Source organism: Otolemur garnettii, unplaced genomic scaffold, assembly GCF_000181295.1.
Source record: "Otolemur garnettii isolate 467f Iridium unplaced genomic scaffold, OtoGar3 scaffold00102, whole genome shotgun sequence".
Taxonomy (NCBI): domain Eukaryota; kingdom Metazoa; phylum Chordata; class Mammalia; order Primates; family Galagidae; genus Otolemur; species Otolemur garnettii.
Genome location: NW_003852497.1, coordinates 3,222,093 through 3,245,745, shown reverse-complemented (window position 1 = coordinate 3,245,745; position 23,653 = coordinate 3,222,093). Strand labels below are relative to the sequence as shown.

The 23,653-nt window shown below is 43.3% G+C and overlaps 1 protein-coding gene across 1 annotated transcript in view; it reads left to right on the top strand.

Moving 5' to 3' along the window:
- The window catches only part of UNC5D (unc-5 netrin receptor D), a 578,354-nt gene that overhangs the window by 541,504 nt on the left and 13,197 nt on the right, over positions 1-23,653 (top strand). The window contains exons 14-16 of the mRNA XM_012809266.2: positions 7,835-7,984; positions 15,778-15,942; positions 22,351-22,529. Of these exons, the coding sequence (XP_012664720.1) occupies positions 7,835-7,984; positions 15,778-15,942; positions 22,351-22,529 (494 nt within the window). The remainder of the gene's footprint in view (positions 1-7,834; positions 7,985-15,777; positions 15,943-22,350; positions 22,530-23,653) is intronic.

Genomic DNA, 23,653 nt, shown 5'->3' with positions numbered 1-23,653 from the left:
AGCCACAGGCACTGCCAAATAGTGTTTTATCTTTCATGTGGAAGTACAGGTGATTATATATTGGTTTTAGAACAGTACTGAGTACATTGAATACTTTTTCTTCCATTCTTGAGATACTTTACTAAGAAGAATATGTTCCAGTTCCATCCATGTAGATATAAAAGAAGTAAAGTCTCTATCTTTTTTAAGGCTGCAAAATATTCCATGCTGTACATATACACAGTTTATTAATCCATTCATGGGTCAGTGGGCACTTGGGCTTCTTCCATGACTTGGCAGTCATGAATTGGGCTGCAACGAACATTCTGGTGCAGATATCTTTGTTGTAAAATGATTTTTGGTCATCTGTATATATAGTAGAAGAATTGCAGGATCGAATGGCAGGTCTACTTTTAGTTCCCTAAGTGTTCTCCAAACTTCTTTCCCAAAGGAATGTATTAGCTTAAATTCCCACCAACAGTGCAGGAAAGAAAGGTAATCTAGTTCTAGGGCAAAGGAATTTCTCTCTCTAATTGAATCCAAATATGTTTATTTCCTCATTATTTAAGGCATCTCTTAAATTAGCAAAACTCTAATTCTGCTTTAGAGAAATGTTTTCCAGTAGAAATACCTCTGACTCCACTTGTCCTAACCTTTTTTACCTCCAGTGAGATTCAGTCTCTCCCCTATTATGCCAAATAAAACCGATTTTAAAGTTGGGTTTAGTTGTACTTGTTATTGACAGGATGTATGTGACAGCTGTCATGAGCAGAAAAGCTGCTCTTCCCCTGGGGGGTCCTGAGAGATCGTCAGCCTTGGTTGAATGACTTTCTGACCTACATAGACGTTCAACAAAATGAGTCGCTTTTCCAAACTGAGACTTCCTAGGCCAGAAAACAACCCTTTACTCTTTGTTCTTTGCTTTCTGAGTTTGTAGTTGGCTGAATGTGTTCAGGGCCTTTTGCACAGATTCACTTTTACCATCTTAATATTCTAAATCATCAGTGTTATATTTTTATGGCTTTGTATGTGATGTTTAATTAGAGGGGAAATGAGTTTCTGATTCCTTAAAATGGATCCACTCTTAAGAAAGACTTAGCAACAGTTCACTTTTTGAACTTTTAAATTAACTTTTCACCTCTCCCCCCCTGCTTATTTGAAAATGTAGTGTGTAGTGGTGATATTTTCTTCAAATCTCATAGAACTCTGACTTCTTAATCAAATTAGTAAATATTGAGTATTTCTGCAGAAACTGCCCGTCCTGGAATTTGCTTTAGCTGTCGTTGCAATGAAATTGTCATTGTGATTAGGAAGTGGGTAACAGCCACAGTCGACACTCCTGCTGTACTTACTGTGGTGCATCTCGAGGAAATGATAACAAGTAGGTGCCCAACTAGAACCATGCTCCTTTTTTTTAATTGCTATTGTAATTTAATTTCATATACAGTAATTTGAAACTGATACTTTAAAAAATCATGATGATAATGCCAACAATGTGTGGTTCTACCTTTCAAAGCAGTTCAGATGTCCGTACAGGTTTAGCCAGGTCAAAAAGGTGCCCGATTTAACTATGAATTTGCAAAGCATGTGAAAACGTCATATCCTATGAGAGTTGGGGGGAAATGTGAGGCCTGAGAGAAAAAAAACCTTAATAGCTGGAATACAAAAATTATGTTTTCCCTGGGCCTGATACATTTCTTTTGTGTATTTCTCCAGCAGCTGCTGTTTAGAACGTGCTACTGGTCACACAGATAAAATGTGGCAGTTGCATGATATTAATATAAATATTTTACTTGAATAAGTCTTGCTGTTCTTTTGTAGTTTTTGGCCAGGCCTGGGTTTGAACCCACCACCTCTGGCATATGGGGCAGGTGCCTTACTCCTTTGAGCCACAGGCACTGCCCCCTTGCTGTTCTTTTGAAACTAAAACTAATTCCCATATTGTTTTTTTTGTTTGTTTGTTTTTTTATTGAATGGTAACTATGTACATTAATGCATTTCTGGGGTACAGTGTGGGGTTTTCACATGCAATCCAAAATACTTCCATCAAACTGGTCAACACAGCCTTCATGTCATTTTCTCAATTATTGTTTTAAAACGTTCATATTCTACTCTTAGAAAGATTCACTTGTACCCCTGTAAGATAAACCTCAGAAGTGATCCCTCCAAACTCCCTCCCTTCACTCTCCCCCCCCATATTGTTTTCTATGTCATTCCCTAACAGCTTGCCAGTTTGTCTTTTTTTCCTTTTTTAAAAAAAATTTCAAATTAATACAAGAGTACAAATGCTTAGGTTACATGTTTTCAATTCTAAGGTAAATTATGTTCAAGTTATAGTTGAGCCTTCATCCAGGGGGATATGCTTTTAACCAAGAAAGAAGCTGAATTCAAGGTCATGGTTGCATTTCTCACTTCACATCTAACTGGGAAATTGCATCCCATAAAACACTTAGAAGCCTCCCCACCCCCTCACTGGAAGACCTGCAGGAAGGGTGGCATCCAGATCGACTCCCCAGTCCTCTCAGAACTGGCTGGCGGCCAAGCAAGATGATGGCCTCACCAAAAGAAAATTCCTTTAGGGAATTTCAGTAACAAAATAGAAACTTTTTTTTTTTTTTTTGAGACAGAGTCTCATTTGTCGCCCTCGGTAGAGTGCTGTGATGTCACAGTTCACAGCAACTTCAAACTCTTGGGCTCAAGCAATTCTTTTGCCTCAGCCTCCCAAGTAACTGGGACTACAGGCGCACGCCACAATTCCTGGCTATTTTTAGAGACAGGGTCTTGCTCAGACTGGTCTCAAATGTGTGACCTCAGGCAGTCCACCCACCTCGGCCTCCCAAGTGCTGGGATTACAGGCGTGAGCCACCGCAGAAGCATTTCCTTTTGAATCCTGTCCCCCTTCCCGTGGGCCTCCCCAACTCCTCCCTGTGCTTCTCATGTGCTCTGGGGGAGCGTTTCTGAGTGGTAAGTGGCATTTTCTCTGAATGACAAAAACAAAAACATTTCATGTACCTTGCCAAAGACATAATTAATTTAGTTTCAGATTTTCAAAGATATGTTCTGCTAAATACATCTAAAACCATCTCTACGGAAAATTAAATCACCTCAGATTTTTTTTAAAAAAATTAAGATGTCATCTACCTACAGGTGAGGGAAGAGAAAGACCCAAGGACTCCTCGTCCTTTCCCCGTCTGTGTTCCTGTAATAATTAGAGTTGCTATTTGATGTGCGAGTGTTTGACATCGCCTTCCTTTGATAAATTCAAACCAAAGGTTGAAGCACGGTGATATATTTTTGAAGCAGTAACATTTTAAGACCTGGTTTTTGGTTATTGTGTTTTATTACATGCTGACACACACATACAGCTCAACCAAACCTTGATGCAGGGAGAGCAAGGAATTCAGTGCTTGCTCCTTCTTACCTTAGAAAGAAAAAAGAAAAAACAAATAGCCCCCCTCTGCCGCCCCCCCCCCGCCTCCCCCACCATTGCTGCCATCTCTCCTGTTTGGTACGTCTCACTACTCATTACTGATTTAACATTAATGAGGATTTAGAATTTAATTTCAAAGGATTTCCACCAGATGTAGTTCTTATGTTATCAATAATGCAACCTTGGGAAATACTGTACATGTAAAGCGTTTAAAGGAAAACGCCACAGCGACATAATTTGTTTGCGTGAATGTGTATGTGCATGGATGTGTGTGCGTGTAAGTTCAAACAGTTTTGTCTCATAAATATGTAAATTCTGCAGGCCTGTTTTACTATCCCCGCAGCACAGCTAAACACTGCTGCCTGTCTCATTCAATCAGCATGAAGAGCTCAGTGAGGCACGAAGCACAGGTCTCTCCTGGCCACAGCTTCCAGAGCTGGACAACTTGCACCCCAGTGTGAGACGATGAAGTAGAGCCCCAGAAAAACCACCACCCAGCACCTTCTGTGCATTTTATACACAAGAATCCAGCCAGACCCCATCTTCTTGTTTCATTAGCTCAGATATCAATTTAACCACAGAACCGGGGATTAAACAGGAGTTGCTTGTCATTTGGAGGCAGGAAGGAAAAATCAAGTGACTATCAGACCTCAGTCTTGGGGTGACATATCCATGTGCACAGCAGAGTGATTGGCATCACTGATTTCCAAACTTGGCTCGGCAGCAGAATCATCTGAGAAGTGCTTATACCTGCAGGTGTCAGCCCCCAGCTCCTGAGAGTACGAGGCCAAAGCATGACTAGGAAATCTGTGTTAAGTGCCATCCACTGTGTTTGGATAATCGTGATGTTTTGCTTTGTTTTGTTTGAGATAGAGTGTCATTCTGTTGCCCCAGGCTATAGTGCCATGGTCCATGGCATCAGCCCAGCTCACAGCAACCTCAGACTGTTGGGCTCAAGTGATCCTCCTGCCTCAGCCTCCTGAGCAGCTGGGACTAGAGGGGCCTATCATAATGCCTGGCTAATTTTTCTATTTTTATTAGAGACCAGGTCTCACTCTTGCTGAGGCTGGTCTCAAAATCCTGAGCTCAAGGAATTCTCCTGTCTTGGCCTCCCAGAGTGCCAGGATTACTGGCATGAGCCACTGTGCTTGGCTTTGGATAATGTTTGAAAGCTTTTGCTCAAGAGTTTATTTCTTTAACTCTGAAGCCACTTGTGCCTTTTCATATATATAAATCTAATGATTAGTTCATTATTGGGCTTTTTCATTTTAATAACTGTTTTGTTTCAGAATAACTATAGTTGCTTAATATTTTGTGCAAGATTACGAGACACTGTTAATTGCATATAGTTGGTTCGATATGTGCAGATTAAAGTATTAAGCTAAAAAAGCAAACATTAATCATGTCGTATTTAAAATTGGAGGCTTGAAGCAGTAATTTTTATTAAAAGATACTTCCTTTGTGATAATCATAAGTAGGTACCTGTTTTTTTAAGTCCCTAATATTCTTTATTCTTCATTTCAAAGACGGTTTCAACAGTATGTGTAACTCTAGGGTAAATATCATGTGTAGGCTGAATTACGTCATCTTATACATAATTTTGCACCACTGAAAAATTATTTATGGGACAGATTTAATAACAGTCTGTCCTTCACATGACTCCTTTAAAAAAAATTATCAAGCAAAGTATAAGAAAAGGCAGCAAAATTTAGGAGGAAAAACACTGGACTGTGATCAGGTTGCCCGTTCTTGCCTAGCTCTGCCCTTAACCATGTGGCTTTACCAGTGGTTCTCAACCTTCCTAAGGCCACCATGTATTTTCATTGTTACAAAGGGGTCACAGCCCACAGGTTGAGAACCGCTGCTTTAGACAAAGAACTTTCTTGGGTGGGCTGCATGTATTTGTCTGTAAATAAGGGACTTGGTGATCAAAATTAAGTTATTAAGTTCCCTTCTACTACGATAGTTCTGTGTTGTTTCATAGTATGAAGTTAGCCTAGCGCCACACATGATCTTGAATGAGCCACTTTATCTCGTGGTGTTGGGTAGTTCCCAGTTCGTTAAGGCCACCTAAAGAAAAGGGGTATACTTTGGAGAACCCAGTTACAGTATAGTCAGAAGTATCCACACTGTTTTTATAACACTGAGGCTTTAATATAGTTTTAATAAGCACATTTCTAACTCAGACCTGTTTCTCATCTTGCATCAGAATTGCAAAAAAAAAGAGGTTAATATATTATCATATTAATTATTTTGCTTAGTTATAAATAAACCCAGGTATGGAACTAAGGCCTAAAGAAGTAATTTTTCCAAGATCACACAGCAATGTGATTAAAGTCCTGTAACTCGCACCTTCGGGTTGTAAGATTAGTGCTCTTTGGAGTCTGTCCAGGCCCCAGAAGATTCTTATGCAACTCAAAACTAGAGCAACATTAAGATAAAATGCAGAGTCTTCAGCATGGCAAGGAAGAATTCACGGTCTGGTCACGGCCCTCTACCTCCATCCTCTCCATCCACACGCCTCCCCCCTGCCCCTCTATGTCGGCTGCCTGGCCACCGTGCCTCTGTACACACCCGCTCAGCGTCTGGAATGCCGTCTTTCTCTTTTTTAAGTCACTGGCTTCTATATTCACTTAGAGGTTCAGCTCAGATACCACCTCCTCCAGTAATCCCGACTCCTTCCCAGCCTGTCCACCCATCTGGGTTAGGCACGCCTGTCTTCCTGACTCCCCATGCACTCATGTATGGTAAGACTCAGATACTGAAGGATGATCACACGCCGATGTTCTGACCCTCATGAGACACTTAGCTCCTCGGTGGCAGAGACTTTCATTTCTGTACGCTCAGCGTCCAGTTTAATTATGGCACTGGTGGACACTTACCAATCTCAACAGAAGAAACCAGTGACCGGAGTCCATAAAAGGCCTAATGTCTCACTGAAGTGGACATTTAGAATTAATTCCCTTTTCTTTCATCCCTACGGCCCCCCAAGGCGTTGGCTAGCATGTTGCGATGCCCCACTCTGAAATCCACAGTGTTAGTATTTATAGACATGGTACTGTCCAGTATAGTCATTGCTGATCGCACGTAGATATTTTCACTAATTAACATGAAAATTTTAGCTCTTTAGTCACTCTAGGCGCATTTTAAGTGGTTAAAAGCCACGGTGGCTGGTGGATACCATCATATAACACAGATCTAGAACATTTCCTTAATCACAGCAAGTTTAGCACTGACCCGAGCACCCCACGAAACACCCCCCCATACACACACACACACAGTACCAAAGAGATGGAGAAAATGACATTGGGACTGGGTCATTTAATCCTGAAAGAAAGATACTAGCCTCTTACTGACAGTTCATGGGCAGGTGCGTGCAGGGTAATGTTGGAGGCAGCTTCTCAGCGATGTTTTTGCTGAGGTCATTCTACTTATTACAGACAAGAGATGGATAAGATGACCAGTGAAGCCATTTGTACTCACTGTTCACTGAAGTGTGAGTTTTCTTGCATTTATGAACCTGTTTACAATCTTGTTTTAGAATCAGGGGCGGTTATAGGACATAAAAGATTTCAGTTTTTGTATTTTTTTTTTGACTGCAAGGAAATGAAAAGTTGATTAATGGTGATTTAAGAAAAGGGATTTAAGGAGGTCTGTGATCATCAGTAGCACTGAAGATGGACTCATGTAGCATTTTACAGAACGTGTGTTTGTTTCATCATTTCCTTTTTTCTTCTCCCCAGTACAATTCTAAGCACCACAAATTTGGAACCAATTAAAGGTTTACTCGACAGAATGTATGCGGATTGAGCTTGTATATTAGATTATGGTGGATAAAGATTTTTCAGTGAAAGATACAGGAACACTTACCTCAGGATTGGATTGCTGTTTTTTCTGAGCTACAGATAACTTGATCAACAACTTATTTTTCCTTGCCCTTTTGGTATAATAACTTTTATGAACAGTGTACAAATAAACACGGTACATGAACTCTGGAACATTTATTTGAAGCCAAAAAAAAAAATAGATATTGGAAAATGCCTGTGATAGGGAAGAATAATTGAAGCAGAGTGGGAGAAGGCTGTTTCTGTAATACGATTATTGTGAAATGTGATGATGTGTCAGGTTGAGTACAGACGTACCCCTCGATTCTGGTCCCGTCACAATGAAACTCATCCAACTATGGGAACTCCACCGTCCGCACAGGGGCAGGGGAGGTCTCATCTTTAAAAACCTAAGCAAAACAAATAATACAGAACCGTTGTCTCTTGTCAGCACCTTTCCATACTCGCTCCTGAGCCTCAAGAAGTACGTGTCCATGGTGATGTCGGTCCATTTCCAGAAGAAACAGGGGGGCGGGCACCTGCGTCCATCCACAGGAAGAACATTTTTCATCGTTGTTCCTGTTTCCCTTTTCCCGTCTAGGAAGTGGTTTCCGATGAAAGACATCAAGGCGGACAGCTGCTGGAGGAGCCGAAGCTGCTGCATTTCAGAGGGAACACCTTCAGCCTGCAGATCTCTGTCCTCGACATTCCGCCGTTTCTCTGGAGAATTAAACCGTTCACTGCATGCCAGGTACTAGCCAAATGGGTTTCCAACAGAAGCAGCTTTGCCTTAGCCAACGAGTCACAAATCCTGGCCAGGGCCGCTTGGCTTCCCTCCTCCCCTAGAGTGTGGATTTCATCTCAGAGTTGTCACAGAGCTGTAACAGCGGGGCTGCTACACACAGGCAATGACACGCCTCGTCATAGAGTCACAAGACTCTAACAGGTGGGGGAAGGTGCTTGCGGGTCAGGTAATGTGACCTTCGTTCTCTCTCCTGCTTGAATCTTTGAGCAGCGTCGGTTGAAGATGCTAGTTTAACAACATAGGGCAAGGTTTGCGTGTTGGTTTGCTTTTATGAAAATCAGTTCATCCTGAGACCTTGTTTTAATCATAGTTAGCCATGATCAAACTGGATGTTGGTGAGACGCCTTTTGAGGATGCTAATTTTGAGTTAGAGCCGTGGCCAGCCGGCTGAGAACGAGAGGGTTTGTTCTTCATATAAGAAGCGCTTGCTGCCAAGCCGATGGGGAACATGAATTACAAATTGAAAAACAAAGACAAGTAATCTTTTTGTCGAGTCCTTTTATACATACCTAAAGATACTTACCTGCTCCTGTCCTCATGTCTCTTATTAGAGGTTTTTTTAACCTGCCAGGGAGACTCAGAATCTCTTTGGATTATTTTCAGGGATTTTGACTGGGCACTTCACATGGAAAGATCTCTTATCAAACAGTGACAAGCACTGTCACCGTAATCAGCCAGCTCGTCTGCGGTAGTTCTTGAGTCAGAGTCATCTTTGCTTCTAGTGATGGGACTTTCCCTAACTCTGGAAGAGCTTCTGGTGGCCTCGTGTTCACCTGGGATCACGGGACACTTCAGGCTCCTTTGTTCTGTCCGCGAGCATAACGGGAAAGTCCTGTGGGCTCTTTAACCCGTCCATTCTTGCAGCGCTTGTGTTTCTTTTTCTTTTTTGGCCAGGGCTGGGTTTGAAGCCACCACCTCCCATATATGGGGCCAGCGCCCTACTCCTTTGAGCCACAGGTGCCGCCCAGCACTCATATTTCTTAAAATATTCACAGCTATGCCAATGTATCAGAATGACAATAAGCGAATCCCCCCCCCCGCAAAAAAACCTTGACCACTCATGACAGTTAGAAAAAGTTGTTGAACCACCAGCCACCCTTCTAACTTCTAAAAATGAGAATTTTCAAACTGAACAGGGCTCCCTTTTTCTGTTAGTTTCTCAGGCTTCTCACCACCATGGGATCTGCCTATCTCTGTATAGTTTTAGCATGAACACATGGGTCTGAACAGTTTTGGGGGTGGGGAGTTAGGGCACATTCAGCACATTTCCTGAATGTATTATTTTTGATGTTCAAGACACAGAGCTCCTTGTTTTACAATAAGCAGGATTCAAAGTTCCTGGTCCAGATTGAACTTGAGAGTATTATTAAAACAAGTCCTGACGGGCATGCAAATTCCTCGGCATTAATCTTTATAGGTTATAAGGGCCTCGTTTCACTGGGTCTAATGCAAGTGACTCAGTCCAAAGTGAACTATTAAGTTTAACGCTCGGAGATAAAAACTCAGATGAAAGCCCCATTACCTTGGAGCAGCACTTGAGCAACAATTCCAACCCTGGGGGTACCCAAGGCAGCCCCAGGCAGAAGAGGCTTGGGGGCTGAGTCCCTGCCAACCTCCAAGGATGCGGAAGGACCAGCCAAAACTGGAGGGCAGTGGCCTGCAAGGAAACCCAGCAAGCTTTACTGTTGGGATGGGTTGGCTTGCGCAGAGGTTGTGAACATGTATAAATATTTGCCTATTGTAATTGAGCGTAATTTGAAATAGTCTTGGAAGGCTGAAAAACAATTTAATTTTCTCTGCATCAAGAAGATTGTCGCTGAGTTTTCTTTTCCACTTTATTTTTGTTATCCCGAACGGCTTTATACTCTATCCCTTTTTTTCCTTCACCCCCCCCCGCCACCACCAATTTCCTTGCCCCTCTCATCACAGAAATCCCTCTGTTTGTGGGAACGTGCTGTGTTTACTTTGGGCATTAGGCGTGGGCACTCTGGGGGGCCCGTGTCCGCCTCGTGAAGGTCACGTAGAAGGTGATGTGTCATTCTTGGCATGAATGATGGAGACTGGCTTTTCATTGGCGCTAGTGGCCTCGAACTGACAGGACCTCTTTCTGGTCATCCCAGAGAGCTATTGTGAAGAGAGGAAACCACACAAATCTTGATATTATGTGTACGTCTCTCCCTCGGTGGGTGAATCTCCCCGTCACCTTCTGCTTAATCCGGGGGAGACCCCTGGAAGCATCGTCTTCTGCTCCTTCCTCTCTCTCTCTCTAACATCAAATCAGGAGCCTGGGAGATGACATGTGACAGCTGGTACCTAAACCCTACTCTACCTGAAACCTCCCTGTATTCTTTGAGAAAGGTGGACTTTCCTGGGAAGGTTCCCAGTGCGCAGCGCATTTGCCCTATCAGACATCAACAGACTGCAGGGTTTGGAATGGTGTGAGTTCAGGTTTGGGTCCAGAGAGCTAAGTGATGGGAACTTATGTATAGGTAGAAAGACCTACTAGATTTTAAATTTTGTTGGTTTGGGTTCTGGAGGATTATACCTGATGGAATGTTATGCTACAACCCTATTGCCTATGAAGCCAGCTGTGATGGGTGAGAGGTAGTTGAAGGCTATGTCAGTAGCACCCAATGGCCTTAGTTCAAAGAGAAACTGAGGCCTACAAGGCTGGTCTCCCTGAATAAACAATTTTTTATTCCCTGTTTTCTTCTCAGGCTTTAAGACCCTGCTGCGATTAAGGATACGCTGTTGTCCTTGCTGAAGAATTAGCAACCCTCCCTTGGGAGGTAAATAACCCTGCTCTCAGTCGGTTGCTGAGACCTGAGAGCTACTAAATCACACTTTCCTTTACTCCTTGCTGCCTTCGGGGTGGGGAAGCCGCAGTAAATATAGCACAATCAATTATTAATTTATTTTTTTAGATTCAGCAAAACACACAGTCAGGTTGTCACCTCCCTAGAATGAAAGCAGCTGTCTTTCCAGCCCGCTGTGTATCTTGGAGCACCCAGTGTCTATCTCCTGCTAGAATTTGATTTACATTCTCTCCATCTTCTAGGAACCTAATTATAATGGGAATCAGAATGAAAACAGTTCCGGAATTCTTTAAACACCCATAGCTTTGCCATACTTTGTCCTCTCCTTTTAGTCTCCACACAGTGCCTCGCAGCTCAGTGAGCGTGTTGGGGGGGGGGGGTTTGTTGTTGTCATTTTGGGGTTTTTTTGTTTGTTTGTTGAATACATGAAAGCAAAGATGATTGCCCTGAAAACGCACTAATCACAGTGCTTCTAATTCTATTATTTTTAAATGTTTTGTTGAGCCCTATTGGCAGCTGCTACTCAAGTCAACAATAAAAAATATTCCTTTGATACTGTCTTAAAATCAGACTTTTAAAATGTTTTGATTGTGTGTAGTGGAATGGAAAGAGAGGATTTCGTGTGTCTCTGTTAATCCTCATGTCTTTCAGAAAGGAAAAAGTATCTCTGCAGCGGGTATTACTTTCTTAACTTTTCTTCTAGTGTTTTCAGAAGAATATACAGAAAACCAGCAACTGAGACCAGAGGAGACACTTTTAATAAGTAGCCAGTGCCATTTTCTTAGGAAGGCAAAACATTACCGAGCATCAAATCCATTGCAGAACATGTAGGTTTGCTTAAACATTGACTATCACACTAGAAAAAAAGTGTTTTTTCCTTGGGGCCTCCATGTTTTATTAGGTCAAGAAATGTGTGAGTTGTATATGCTTCACGAGGCCCAGGGCCCCAAACTAGCCTCTGTTAAATACAGTTCACATGGCAGTTAATGTGTTAAGATGGACCTTGAACTTGTCCCTTTCTAGCCTTCCCTGGAGTCCATGCCCTTGCCTTATACTACAGTGACTCAATTTCCGATTTAGAAAACAAAACCCTACTCAGTTCGCTCAGTTAGGCAAAGGCACCTGTTAACCAGAGCCCTGTGTTATAGTTACTTTTATTGAGAAGCATGATGCAAAGAAAGTGAATCTACAGAAATTTAGTGGTTTGAAGAAGATAGTTCATTTGAGGGCTAACGAAAAGAGTGGAGAGGCCGGGTACAGTGGCTCATGCCTGCAGTCCCAGCACTCTGGGAGGCCAAGGCCGGTAGCTTGCTTGAGCTCAGGAGTTTGAGACCAGCCTGAGCAAGAGCGAGACTATCTCTGCTAAAGATAGAAAAACTAGCCAGGCGTAGTGGCGGTCACCTGTAGTTCCAGCTATTCAGGCAGCGGAAGCAAGACAAATGCTCAAGTCTAAGCATTTGGGGTTGCTGTGAGCTGTGATGCCACGGCACTCTACCCAGGGTGACAGAGTGAGACTCTGTCTCAAAAAATAAATATGGGACAATGAGTCCAGGACAACAGAGGATGAAAGTCTTTGAAGCCAGACAGGAGAGTATGTTCAACATGGCAGTCTCCAGGGGGCCAGTGTTATCCTCCCCCCAAAGAAAGAAATCATGTAATAAAAGCAGAGTTCCTAGGTGGCTTGGTCACTCCCATTTGGAGGTAAAAGACCATGATGCTGTCCCTGAAGAATACCAGTCAGCTGCTTTTTGTTCCCCTCTGTCATCAAGCCCATCCTTAGCTCTGTCTGGTAGAGACGGAAGCCAGGATGCATGAGTAGTTTACTGCAGTCAGCCCTACCGAGTGTGGTGGACGTCAGAAGATTGGACAAGAGCGTCCTTGAGAGAGATGGTTGTACTCAGTTTTCCAAAGGTAAAATTGCCACAGAAGCAAAGGCCAAATAAAATGATTTGTAGTGCTTAGCCTTGTGTTTACAGGGTTGAGCAGAATGAGATACCAGAGATGTCATTGGAGCCTTCCACGGGGATGTGGCAGCTGGGCCTGTGTGGGCAGGTGGGACCTTGTAGGCAGAGAGGTGTAGGAGGTGGAGATGTGGAGGAAGGTGTGCTCTGGTGTGCGACATGAAAGGAGGCTCAGGAGGAGAAAAAGGGAAAGAATCAGATTAGACAACAAGGAGAAATGGCAGGACTTGTGTGTGCACATTATGGTTCCGATGAGAGACGGTTTGGGAGTGTTTTAGGGAAAGTGACTTCCGCTAAGAGTTGCCAGGAGCCCCCCATCAGTCAGAAGTGCCCTGTGCTGCAGTGTGGACTACAGGAAGGAAGGAGAGATTGTAAGTAACACTTTCTGTATTAGAAGAAAACGGGAAAGAGATACCATGAGCTGGCCCCGTGCGGTCAGCAGGTGATACAACTGGCAGCTCCCTGGGTGATTATTAGCTTGGTGTTGCTCCCAGCACTGTCCCAGGTGACAGCCTCCCTGAGGAACCTATAGTGGCACCTTTCAACATTCCCCAACTCCTACTGGTTTCCAAGACAACTTCTTCAAATCGAAGAGAATTGTTTGGTCAAGGAAACAGAAAGCATTCAAGGTATTTCAACCAAGGAGATATTTTATTAAAGGATTTATGTGCTTGCAAAACCTTTGGAGGAGCCAAGGTCAGAGAAAGCCTCTAGTGATGGGAGGAAAGAAGCAAGTCGGAGCGACCAGAAGTCCCTGCACGCTTTTCTTGTTCTGTCAGCAACAGCCTGTAAGCCTGCAGATGGCAGGGGAGCCATGATGCCTTCCTCACCTCTTCTCCATTCCAAATACAGCACGAGTGCCTCTCACTAGCAGAACGGACAGATGGACTCTCTGCTCTCACGGGTGTCTGTAAAACGAAGAGGGTGGGCTTCCAGTCTCTGCCATGTAGGAGAGAACAGAGAATAGCAGAGATAATATTGGATACTTACAGCTCACATCTTACACGGGAATGACATCAGGGAAACACCAGGCGGTGTCACACCTGTAGGCCTCCTCCTGTACTTCTTGAGATGAAAATCCATTGATTTCCCTTTGCTTCAGGATGAATAACAAACAAAACAACCCATAAAAGTCTTACCTTTGATGCCGAGATGCATGATGGGAGTGAATGTTCTGTATTTCCTGTAAAGCTGGCCCGCCCTCTTCAAGTGTTCACCCGGCCCTCGGTCTCCTGACACGCGCCAGCTTCATCACCAGCCACATTCCAGGGCCCCAAACTTCCAGACTTGATTCATGTTTTGTCACTTTTCAGTTTTGCAGGGAATTGTATTCTTAGCAACTGGTAAGAGCAAATTAATGGGGGAACGTGAGGGTGAGGAGTACTAGAGGCTGGGGATCTGTGGTCCTTGGGAAGTGCCCTTGGCTACATCTGAGTAAGGAGAGATGTTTTAGTACATGAAAGATTTCAGTGACTGATTTATTTCAAAGTGTTATGGGGGTATAAATATTTTTGGTTAAATGGATCACTTTTATAGTGCTGAGTCATGCTATAATTGTGCCCATCACACAGCCGGTGTTCATTGGACCCCTTAGATAGGTTCTCATCCCTCCCCTCTCCCCCTGCCGGATTTCCACCAAGCTTTACTTCCCTCTGTGCACATGTGTGCTCATCAGTTAGTTCCAGTTCAATAGTGAGTTCCTGTGGTGTTTATCCATTCTTGAGATACTTCACTTAGGATAATGGTCTCTAGGTCCGTTCAAATTTTTGCAAAAGGCATTAAGTCATCCTTCTTCATGACTGCATTGTATTCCAGGGTATACAGACATCACATTTTGTTAATCCACTCATAGAATGAATACCTGAGTTGATTCCACATGTTTGAAATTATGAATTGTACTGCGATAAACATTCAAGTGCAGGGGTTTCTTTACTAGAATCATTTATTTTCCTTTGGGTAGACACCCAGTGGTGGGGTTGCTAAACCAAATGGCAGGTCATATCTCAATACTGTTTTCCATAGAAGTCTTACTAATTTGCAGTCCAGTCAACAATATGCAGGTATTCCTTTCTCTCTGCATCCATGCCAGTGACTTCTACTTTGTGTTTTTGTAAAATGCTTGAGCACAGTTCAATTGATAACAAGTACCAGCTAATGCTGGGAAAATGAGTATCCGTATAGGTTTTATAATCTACCTCATTTGGTAAAAATTACTTTTGCCAGTCAATTGTCTGTAAGTCCTTTGAAAATGAGAACCAAACTTGATATGTTATTGTTTCTTATTGTTTATCTTAGTACCATGCCAGCCATTAGTAGGCCTCTTACATAACTGTGGAATGGACAAATTAGAGGAGAGAATAGCTGGCAAACTCGGTCACCCAAGGGTGGCCCAGTGTGTCTGTGTCTCTCTCTGGGATGTGTGTATATGTGTGTGATGTTGTGATACCACAGTAGATGTTAATTTTTATGCTCACTACATTATCAATACTGTGTTCTCACACCATTCTGTGTGAGTTTGTGGTGTGGGACAACTTTTCATTTCCTTAGCATTATTTTTATTTAAGTGAGAAGATCTCTCCCTACCTTAGGCTTAGGTAGAAGGATAGACCACAAGAGTCTTCTAAAGGATGTATTTTTTTAAAGTGGAAAAAAAAACGATTAATTTTTGACGGTATTCTTTCTAATTGTGTGTGTCACCAAGTAAGATCTGAGCTCTTGTGGCATGGTTTGGAATTCAAATTTTATCAGTTGGAATTGACATTAATTACTTGTGTGCTGCTTGGCGTATGCTGGAACACTGTTCCTCTAACAATCCCACCAAAGTCATTTAGGCAGTTATCTCTGCTGCGCTCAGCGCCGCCATCATCAGACTAATCGTTGTTCTTTAGTCTCTCCTGGCTGTCGTGCATCTCAGCCGGCTTCTGCACACGCACCCCTCTCTCCTGTCCTGTCTTCCCTGCAGGAAGTCCCGTTCTCCCGCGTGTGGTGCAGTAACCGGCAGCCCTTGCACTGTGCCTTCTCCCTGGAGCGCTACACGCCCACCACCACCCAGCTGTCCTGCAAAATCTGCATCCGGCAGCTCAAAGGCCATGAGCAAATCCTCCAAGTACAGACGTCCATCCTGGAGGTGAGTCCGTCATCTACAGGTCATCTGACCCCCTGTATAAAGGACAGTAGGAATAATCATGCCATACCTATCTCAGCCGTGCTATTTGGGTTCTGAAAGAGCTTCAAATTGCACGAACTCTTAAACATCATTATCATTTAATAATAAGGGAAAATAAATGTTTTCTCAGATGAGAGATTGAACAGAGAAAAACTCAAGGCATCAGAGAGCTTATGTAAACTGTGGAAGGACCTTTGGAGAAGGAACTGATCCAGAGCTTTTTATACATAAAACCATAAGAAGTCTCAGGGTCCACATTAGACTTGGAATGCCAGCTGGGATTCACCGTGGGCTGACGACATCTGGTACAGTTGAGACGCACACCACAAAGAGGCACAAAGGTCACACTGTTAGGCCACATTTCTGCTGATTCTCACTCGTTTCCCAGAAGTCAGGGCCCGTGTATATGTTATTTCACCTTCGGGGCCGGGGCCCTTTTCTCACCTTTTCCCCTGCTCTCCAGATTCAGGGTTCAGCACATCCACCTTCATCAACCTAGACCCTTCAGCTCTGTGGTGGAAGAACGGGGTTGATAATGACCTCCTGCTGTTATCCATACCAGGTGCAGAGAAGGAAAATGACTTTGTCCAGGTTGTACCACTATCGTAGGACGGAGTTAAAATTGGGACTCAAACAAGGAGCCTTTGCCAAAAGACACCTCATGGCAGACCCTGGTTGTGACTTGCCCTAACCCACATAGTGAGTTCATGGCTTTGGATGTGAAACTTATAAAGTACAGACTAGTACCCTGAATAGTTACGCAGGGGTAGCGGTGGACAGTAGCTGTGGGGTGTGATGCTTTTGTTGAGCGGTTTCAAGGTCACTCCTGGCTAGAATAAGAAAATACACATTTTTATCATTCACATCTACAAGTCATTAATATATAAATAATATAGGTTTACTAATTTAGGCAGAAGGTTCAACGTGTTCCTATGCATATAAATCAATTGCAGGACTTTTTTTTTAATTGTAGCTGTATAGCATGATCATGTCTCTCCATTCTCATTTTAATTCATTGTTTATGCCAAATGGGCATGGCTAATTTCCCAAATGGTTTTTCTGAAGAGGAGGGGGCTCTCTGAAGGCTTGTGCCTTCAATTGACAGCTGCCTTAACTGACATGTTTGTGTAGCATTAGCATTCATTATTGCCAGTTAGCATTATGTGCTAAAGTAGTTTTGCTGGAGAAGGTAGATCCAGAAACCTGGGGTGGGATATTTTTAGAGCCTTTCTTTTGAACAGCCATGGCATATTTAACACAATACATTTCAAAGTAAAATGGAAAACGGAGGAAAGTTTTAAAAATAAAGAAAGTCCTGGAAGAGCTGGTGTTCAGAAGTAAGCATGAGAAGGCAGACCCCAAAAATACCTCTGATCAGAGGGCCCTAAATCCCTGGCAACAGACCAGCAAAGGAACGCCAGGTCTGGAAGTTTGTTGTTTAAGGCCCCCACATGTTGGTGACCAACTTCAGCAATTACAGGATCTCTATGTCAGAGAAATAAGGGAGGGCTGGCAAGGGCTGGGCTTTTTGCTCCTTGCTTAAATAAACTCTTGAAGTGCATGAAAGGAAAATCAGCAAATAACTGAGAAACTGAGTCTTAGCCCTTATTCTCCAATTTCTTTTCTAATGCTTCAGAAGTTTACAGTCACTTTGAAATGACTTGAAGAGGGTAACATCACAGTGTCTCTCAATACTGGGCAGCAAATATCAGATTAATATTTAGATATCCCTTGTTAGGCTACAGTCTCCAATTTGAGGGCTGCAGCATTCCAGAAGCTTTATTAACCCTTTGATCCCATCTAGGAGCACGGTAATTAATTGCTTCAAGCATTACTGCGAGATTAGGCCCAGTCCTCCTGTGCGTTTCTGTCACTTTGTGATAAACTTTATTTCTTAGACAAGTCTAATTTGATCTCATTTTCTATGTCAGAAGAAGACTAATAACTTTTGAAAGCTGCTATATTTCAGGTATGTTTCCATTAGCTTTCACATGTGTCCTATAACCATCACAAGTCTGTTCTCCAGGAGCTCAGCCTTCTTACCCAAGATCATGGAGCTATTAAGTTATCAAAGTCTGACAGCCATGGGACGCTCCTTGCGGAACCCAGTCAAGGCGCTCTAATTTATTCTTAGCCTTACCTGTGGGCCTTGACCATGATAGAAGCCTTGTCTTTGGGGGTTCAGGAACTAGGGACAAACATCCCAGCTCCAGAAATCAATCTTTAAGATATATAAAATTGATATTTAAATATAGATGAGATCAATAGGATGAAACTAAAATCAATGCTTAAGATATATATTATGAATTTTAAATTTCTCAATGCAATGATGTATGTTCAGTATACCATTTATCATATCCTTTCATGCCTCTAATCCAGTGTTTTTCAACTGTTTTGTCCCACAGCACACTTGAATCTGTAGTTAAACTTTCATGTCACCCATAAGTTATGTTGACAAAAAAAGAGTAAAAAAATATATACTTGCTGTGCTTTAAACCTCTTTCAAAAATAACTTAATTATCTTTAAAATTTTTCACAGCAAGCGTAAGATCCTCTCACAGCTCACAGGTTGAAAATCACCGCGGTAATCCTTCACATCATTCTTACACTTAAAAATTGTTACAGTGACCAGTATGTCTTTTTTACTCTTTAGAGTGGCCATTATTGTGTCAATCTTTAGAGGTAGCTTGATTCTTCTTAAATTTAACCCTATCAAGTTATCTTATGATCATTGCCAACCGATACTGTATAAAGCAACAGTATCCCCCATCTACAATGGCCAAATATTGAAGAGAAGAATCCCCGAGTGATTTATTTCATCATTCCTTATTAACGTAGTGTTAACGAATCTTTATTTTTCAGTAGAAAAAAATTAACTGGGAATCTTGCATGTTACAATTTTCCCTTCAAGCAGCACTCTTCCAGAAGTGGTGGAAGTTGGGGGATAATCTGTCTGTTACAAAATAGAATACTTTACAATTTCTCGTCGATTTACAACTCCCTGAGCTAACCAGGTAGCAGGCGCTTATCTGAGATGTGCAGAGCATGAAAATCTACCGTGCCTCTGCATATTTAATTTAAACAATCAGAAAACGTGATGTATCTTACAGGACTCTCACTCCTTGGCCCAGATGTCTTTTAGAATGCTTCATAAATGTTACATAAAGTGTCATCCTTATGCATAGAAAATATTTAAAGTTGGAAACCTTAAGAAGGAAGTGGGGGCTTACCTAGTAAAGCGTAGCAAATTGAAAAATTACTTATTTTTAGACTCAGGCTCATGTCATGTTTTATTCACCTTCGGATAAGACTACTTTGTCCAGCTTTTTCTGAAGACACCATTACATCAAGGTGGTTCTTCTGCCAACAGTAGTGACAGAGCTTAGTCAACTGAGTCAGTTCTGCCTCGTGCAGTGTTTTGCCTAGACACTTTTAATATTTTCAGTTTTATTGGCAAGCTTCCTCTCCTGGGGTTAATGCCCTTTGGTGTCATTTCGCAATGACCGGTAACGCTGTTAACTTGCATAGAATTATTTTTTAATTTCCCTCCAGTTTATACCATACTCTTAAGCCAGAAAATATGCAATTCCTTCTTGATTTGCATTTTTAGATCCTAGAAGAAATTTTACAAACCATGATAAAAAATGACATATCTTGTAACCTATTTTAAGCAGTTACAGGGGCTGAGTTGGTTTATTTTATAACCATGCAGTATATCAGAACAGACATGTCCATTCTGCCTACCATAACTACCCAAGCCACCAAAATTCTGTTCACCTGATACTTACCTATCCTTCAAGGTCATCTTAAGTGTTTGCCCAATGAAGTCTTTCCTCTTGTAAATCCCTGGAACATGATGGTCATGTCCCTTAGAGGATTTTTTCTTCAGCCACCCTGCTCTGGGGAGCTCTTGGTACTTGTCTTGAAGCAGGGTGATGTAGTGAGGTAAGTGCTAGTATAGTTACCAGGACATCAGATTTCTAGTTTCAGCTACGTCACAAACTTCCATAACCTCTGTGAGGTTTTTAAAAATGCAGATGACTGATTAGGAAATTGAGGCTGAAGCAGTTAATGTAGCATCGTCCTTAACCGAGCTAGGGAGGGTGTGTCTTAATCCAAAGTGAGGTCTTCGTGGTTCTTACAAGCATGCTTTTCTGTTAGACTAAATACTAGAAGAGCTTTGATGAGAATTGTTGTGTAATATTCCCAGAATCAAACTAAAACCAGTAAGTAGCATCTGTTTACTATGACAACGTGTATCTTGAGTTTCCGAGAAGAGGCTGTCAGAGGCAGCATTTCTCAAATGTGTTTGGCCGCTGTCCTATTGGAAACACTGGGTTAAAACATTGTTTCCAAAACACAACCTTCCAATGTAACTGTGTTAAATGGTCACGCAAAGAGGACATGTATTATCAGTCGTTAGTGAAATCTCTGCATCAACGGGCTTTCTCAGTTCTGTTTTGAACTCCCGAAGTCTGATGGTTTATGTGGTTATGTGGGCCTAGCACTAGCTGTGAAGGGCCCCCTCCCTGCCCCTGGCTGTGGTGCCCACATGAGGAAGACACATAATGGTCAGGAGACATTCAGGGCAGGACTGCAAGGAAGGGCAGGGCAGGAAGGCCGTGGGTTGCCTCGGAGGACCCAGCACGCTGCCTTTTCTCAACACAAAGGCTCGCTTCTTGGAGCTGAAACAGTTCTAACCAGCCCAGACTTTAACCACCCATCTAGGATGTGCTGCTTTGATTACTCCCTGGTGTTAGTTTTGTTTTGCTCCATCACAAATCACCTCAATTAGCAGCACAAAACAACATCCATGTATTACCCCACAGCTCTTGCAGGTCAGAAGTCCAGGCGTGGCACAACTGGGTACTCAGATCAGGATCTAGAAAGCGGAGACCAAGGTGTTGGCTAGACGCGCTCTTCTCTGCAGCTCAGAGTCCTCTTCCATGTTTAGTCAGGTTGTTCGTCTGGTTCGGTTCCTGGAAGCTCTGGGACTGAAGTCCCCATGTTCTGGCTGGCAGTTGGCCAGGGGACACTGTCAGCCCCTCAGTTCCCGGCTGCATCCCCCGACCCCAAAATCCATTAGTGCAGTTCACAGCGGGCCATTCGCTTTCTTCTAGGCCAGCTGAAAAGATGTCCCCAGATGGGAACCTTCTCTTCTCAGTTTTTAAGACCAGCTGATGAAGTCAGTCCCACCCAGAAAAATTGCTCTTTTGATTAATTCAAAGTCAATTGAATTGGGAATTTAATTGCATCCGTAGAGTCCCTTTTGTCTTAGAATTCTGGGGGTGATTCAGTAAGATATTTTGCAGTCCTTAAAGTTTTGTTAGTACACCTGAACTTAGCAGCAGCCGGGACAATCCGGCAAATTTCTGTGTGATTTCATGTTGGACACGAGTTTAGAGTTGCTGTGATGAACTAAGATAGCAAATCCTCAGGCCAGGCACAGTGGGAGGCCGAGGCAGGTGGATCACACCTGAGCAAGAGTGTGACTCTGTCTCTAAAAATAGCTGGGTGTTGTGATGAGTACCTGTATTCCCAGCTACTTGGGAGAATGAGGCAAGAGGATCACTTGGGCCCAAGAATCTCAGGTTGCTGTGAGCTGTGACGCCATGGTACTCTACCCAGGGCAATGAAGTGGATTCTGTTTCAAAAACAAGAAAAAAGATAGCAAATCCTCACTGGATGGCTTTACGTCAGAAGTGTGGTGGGCAGACAGTACTTGGGAGCCTTCTGGGCTATACCACTACCAGGCTGGTCTAGGTGTTACCTCTAACTCATGGCTTGCTCTGTTTTACCAAAGTGATTTTTAAATCCTGAAACAAGGCCAGACTGTTTACTATAAAAGCACACTTTAGGACGGGTGGAGGGGAACTTCAGGATGATGAACGTAGAATCAGACTCTGTAGCTCCCCCACCAAGTGCTCTGGAGCCAGCTCCTCTGATGAGCCATTCATCGCTGGTCAGTTATGACTGTCCTCCGAGGGTCATTCCTTACTCTGGGCTGAAATCTGTCATTTGGTAGCTTCTTCCTACTGCTACTAGATCTGTCCCTGAGAGCCCCCAAAGTCTAAATTTTTCTGTCACCTGCCAGGTCTTTGGATGTTGGAAGCTGGTGATTATGACTCCCCGGAGTGGAAGCTGCTGTTGTAAATCTCCGCTACACAATTTATTAGGCTCCTAGAGAAGTTCTTTACTGTCTTAGAAGAAAGAGTGACTTATCAATATATTTTATAGAGTCCAACACAACAGGCAAGCGTTTTGCACATGTGTGTTAACACAGATTTTCTATTTAAAAAAAAAAAAAAATCCGTCGATCGGTAACGGTTTCAGCTCGATCTGAATAAGGTTTCTTCGTTTTGTTCACAGAGTGAAAGAGAGACCATCACTTTCATTGCACAGGAGGACAGCACTTTTCCTGCACAGACTGGCCCCAAAGCCTTCAAAATCCCCTACTCCATCAGACAGCGGATTTGTGCTACGTTTGATACCCCCAATGCCAAAGGCAAGGACTGGCAGATGTTAGCACAGAAAAACAGCATCAACAGGTAATTGGGGGCAACTTTCGGAAGAAAGACAATTTTCGTAAGAAATCCTTGAAAAGTAAAGTGGGCTGAGTGTAACCATGCGGTCTCCGGGCCCTGATTCCTTTTTGCACTCCTCTGGCTGTGTTTTAGGTGTGGCCCCACTAAGTAAGTGGGAAACAAACTAGAATGTGATAGTACGAGTAGCGTTTCTGGCCACCCCGTTCTACTTTGGGAAATGTTATAGAAAAGCCTTACCTTGGCTCTGCTGCCATCTCCAGGTTTGCTAAATGGGGGCTTAGCCTGGGTCATCTTGATGCCTGTGTGTGACACAGAAACGGAGAAGCAAATTCCTCACAGCTCCTCCTACCATCCGGCAACCTGAACGCACTATTTAACCTTTAATGGGGAGAAATGTGCTCACCTTGCGGACCAGGTGCCTGGATGGAAGTGTCAGGATGATAACTCGGGTCTAAAGCCAGAGGGCATTAAAGGAAGAAAGGTTTACCTGGGCACGGTGAGCACGGAAACACCTCAGGACCCCCCTAAACTTGCAATTAGGAGGCGCATAGAGAGAGTCACCTGGGCTTGGGGGTGTTAGAGGAGCCGGGCAGGGGTGCCTCTAAGGCAGCACTGAGGGGGGGCAGGGGTGGCTCAGTTAGGGACCTCTGGCTGGGAGAAGATACCGACAAACCTAATCTCCTGTCTCTCCAACTAACGGCTGCCCCCAGTGCCCCAAAATGAATAGAAGGAGAGCAAGTTCTGCCAGGACCGTTTCACTCCCTTGCCTTTGGTTCTGTGATTTTTCCCTCTTTTTGAGGCAAAGCCTTATTTTTCTCGCTGTTTGACTTGCTCTGTCATTTCCATCTTTTGTTCTTTGTTTTCACTGACATCCTCCCTCACTCTCTCTTCTCTGAAAAGGAGGGTAGAGGTCTGCCAAGGGAGGATGCAGTGCTGGTCCCTGTTTCAAAAGGGAGATGGAACTGGAGGATGGAGCCAGCCATCTGCCTCAGGGAGGAATGTCAAGACAGGAGGCCTCGCAGCCAGGGAGGACTGAATGGACAGGCAGGCAGGCCTGAAGGGGACAGATTGAAGGGCAGATATTAAAAAGGAAATATGTACACTGGGGGGGGGAAGGAATTAGGTTG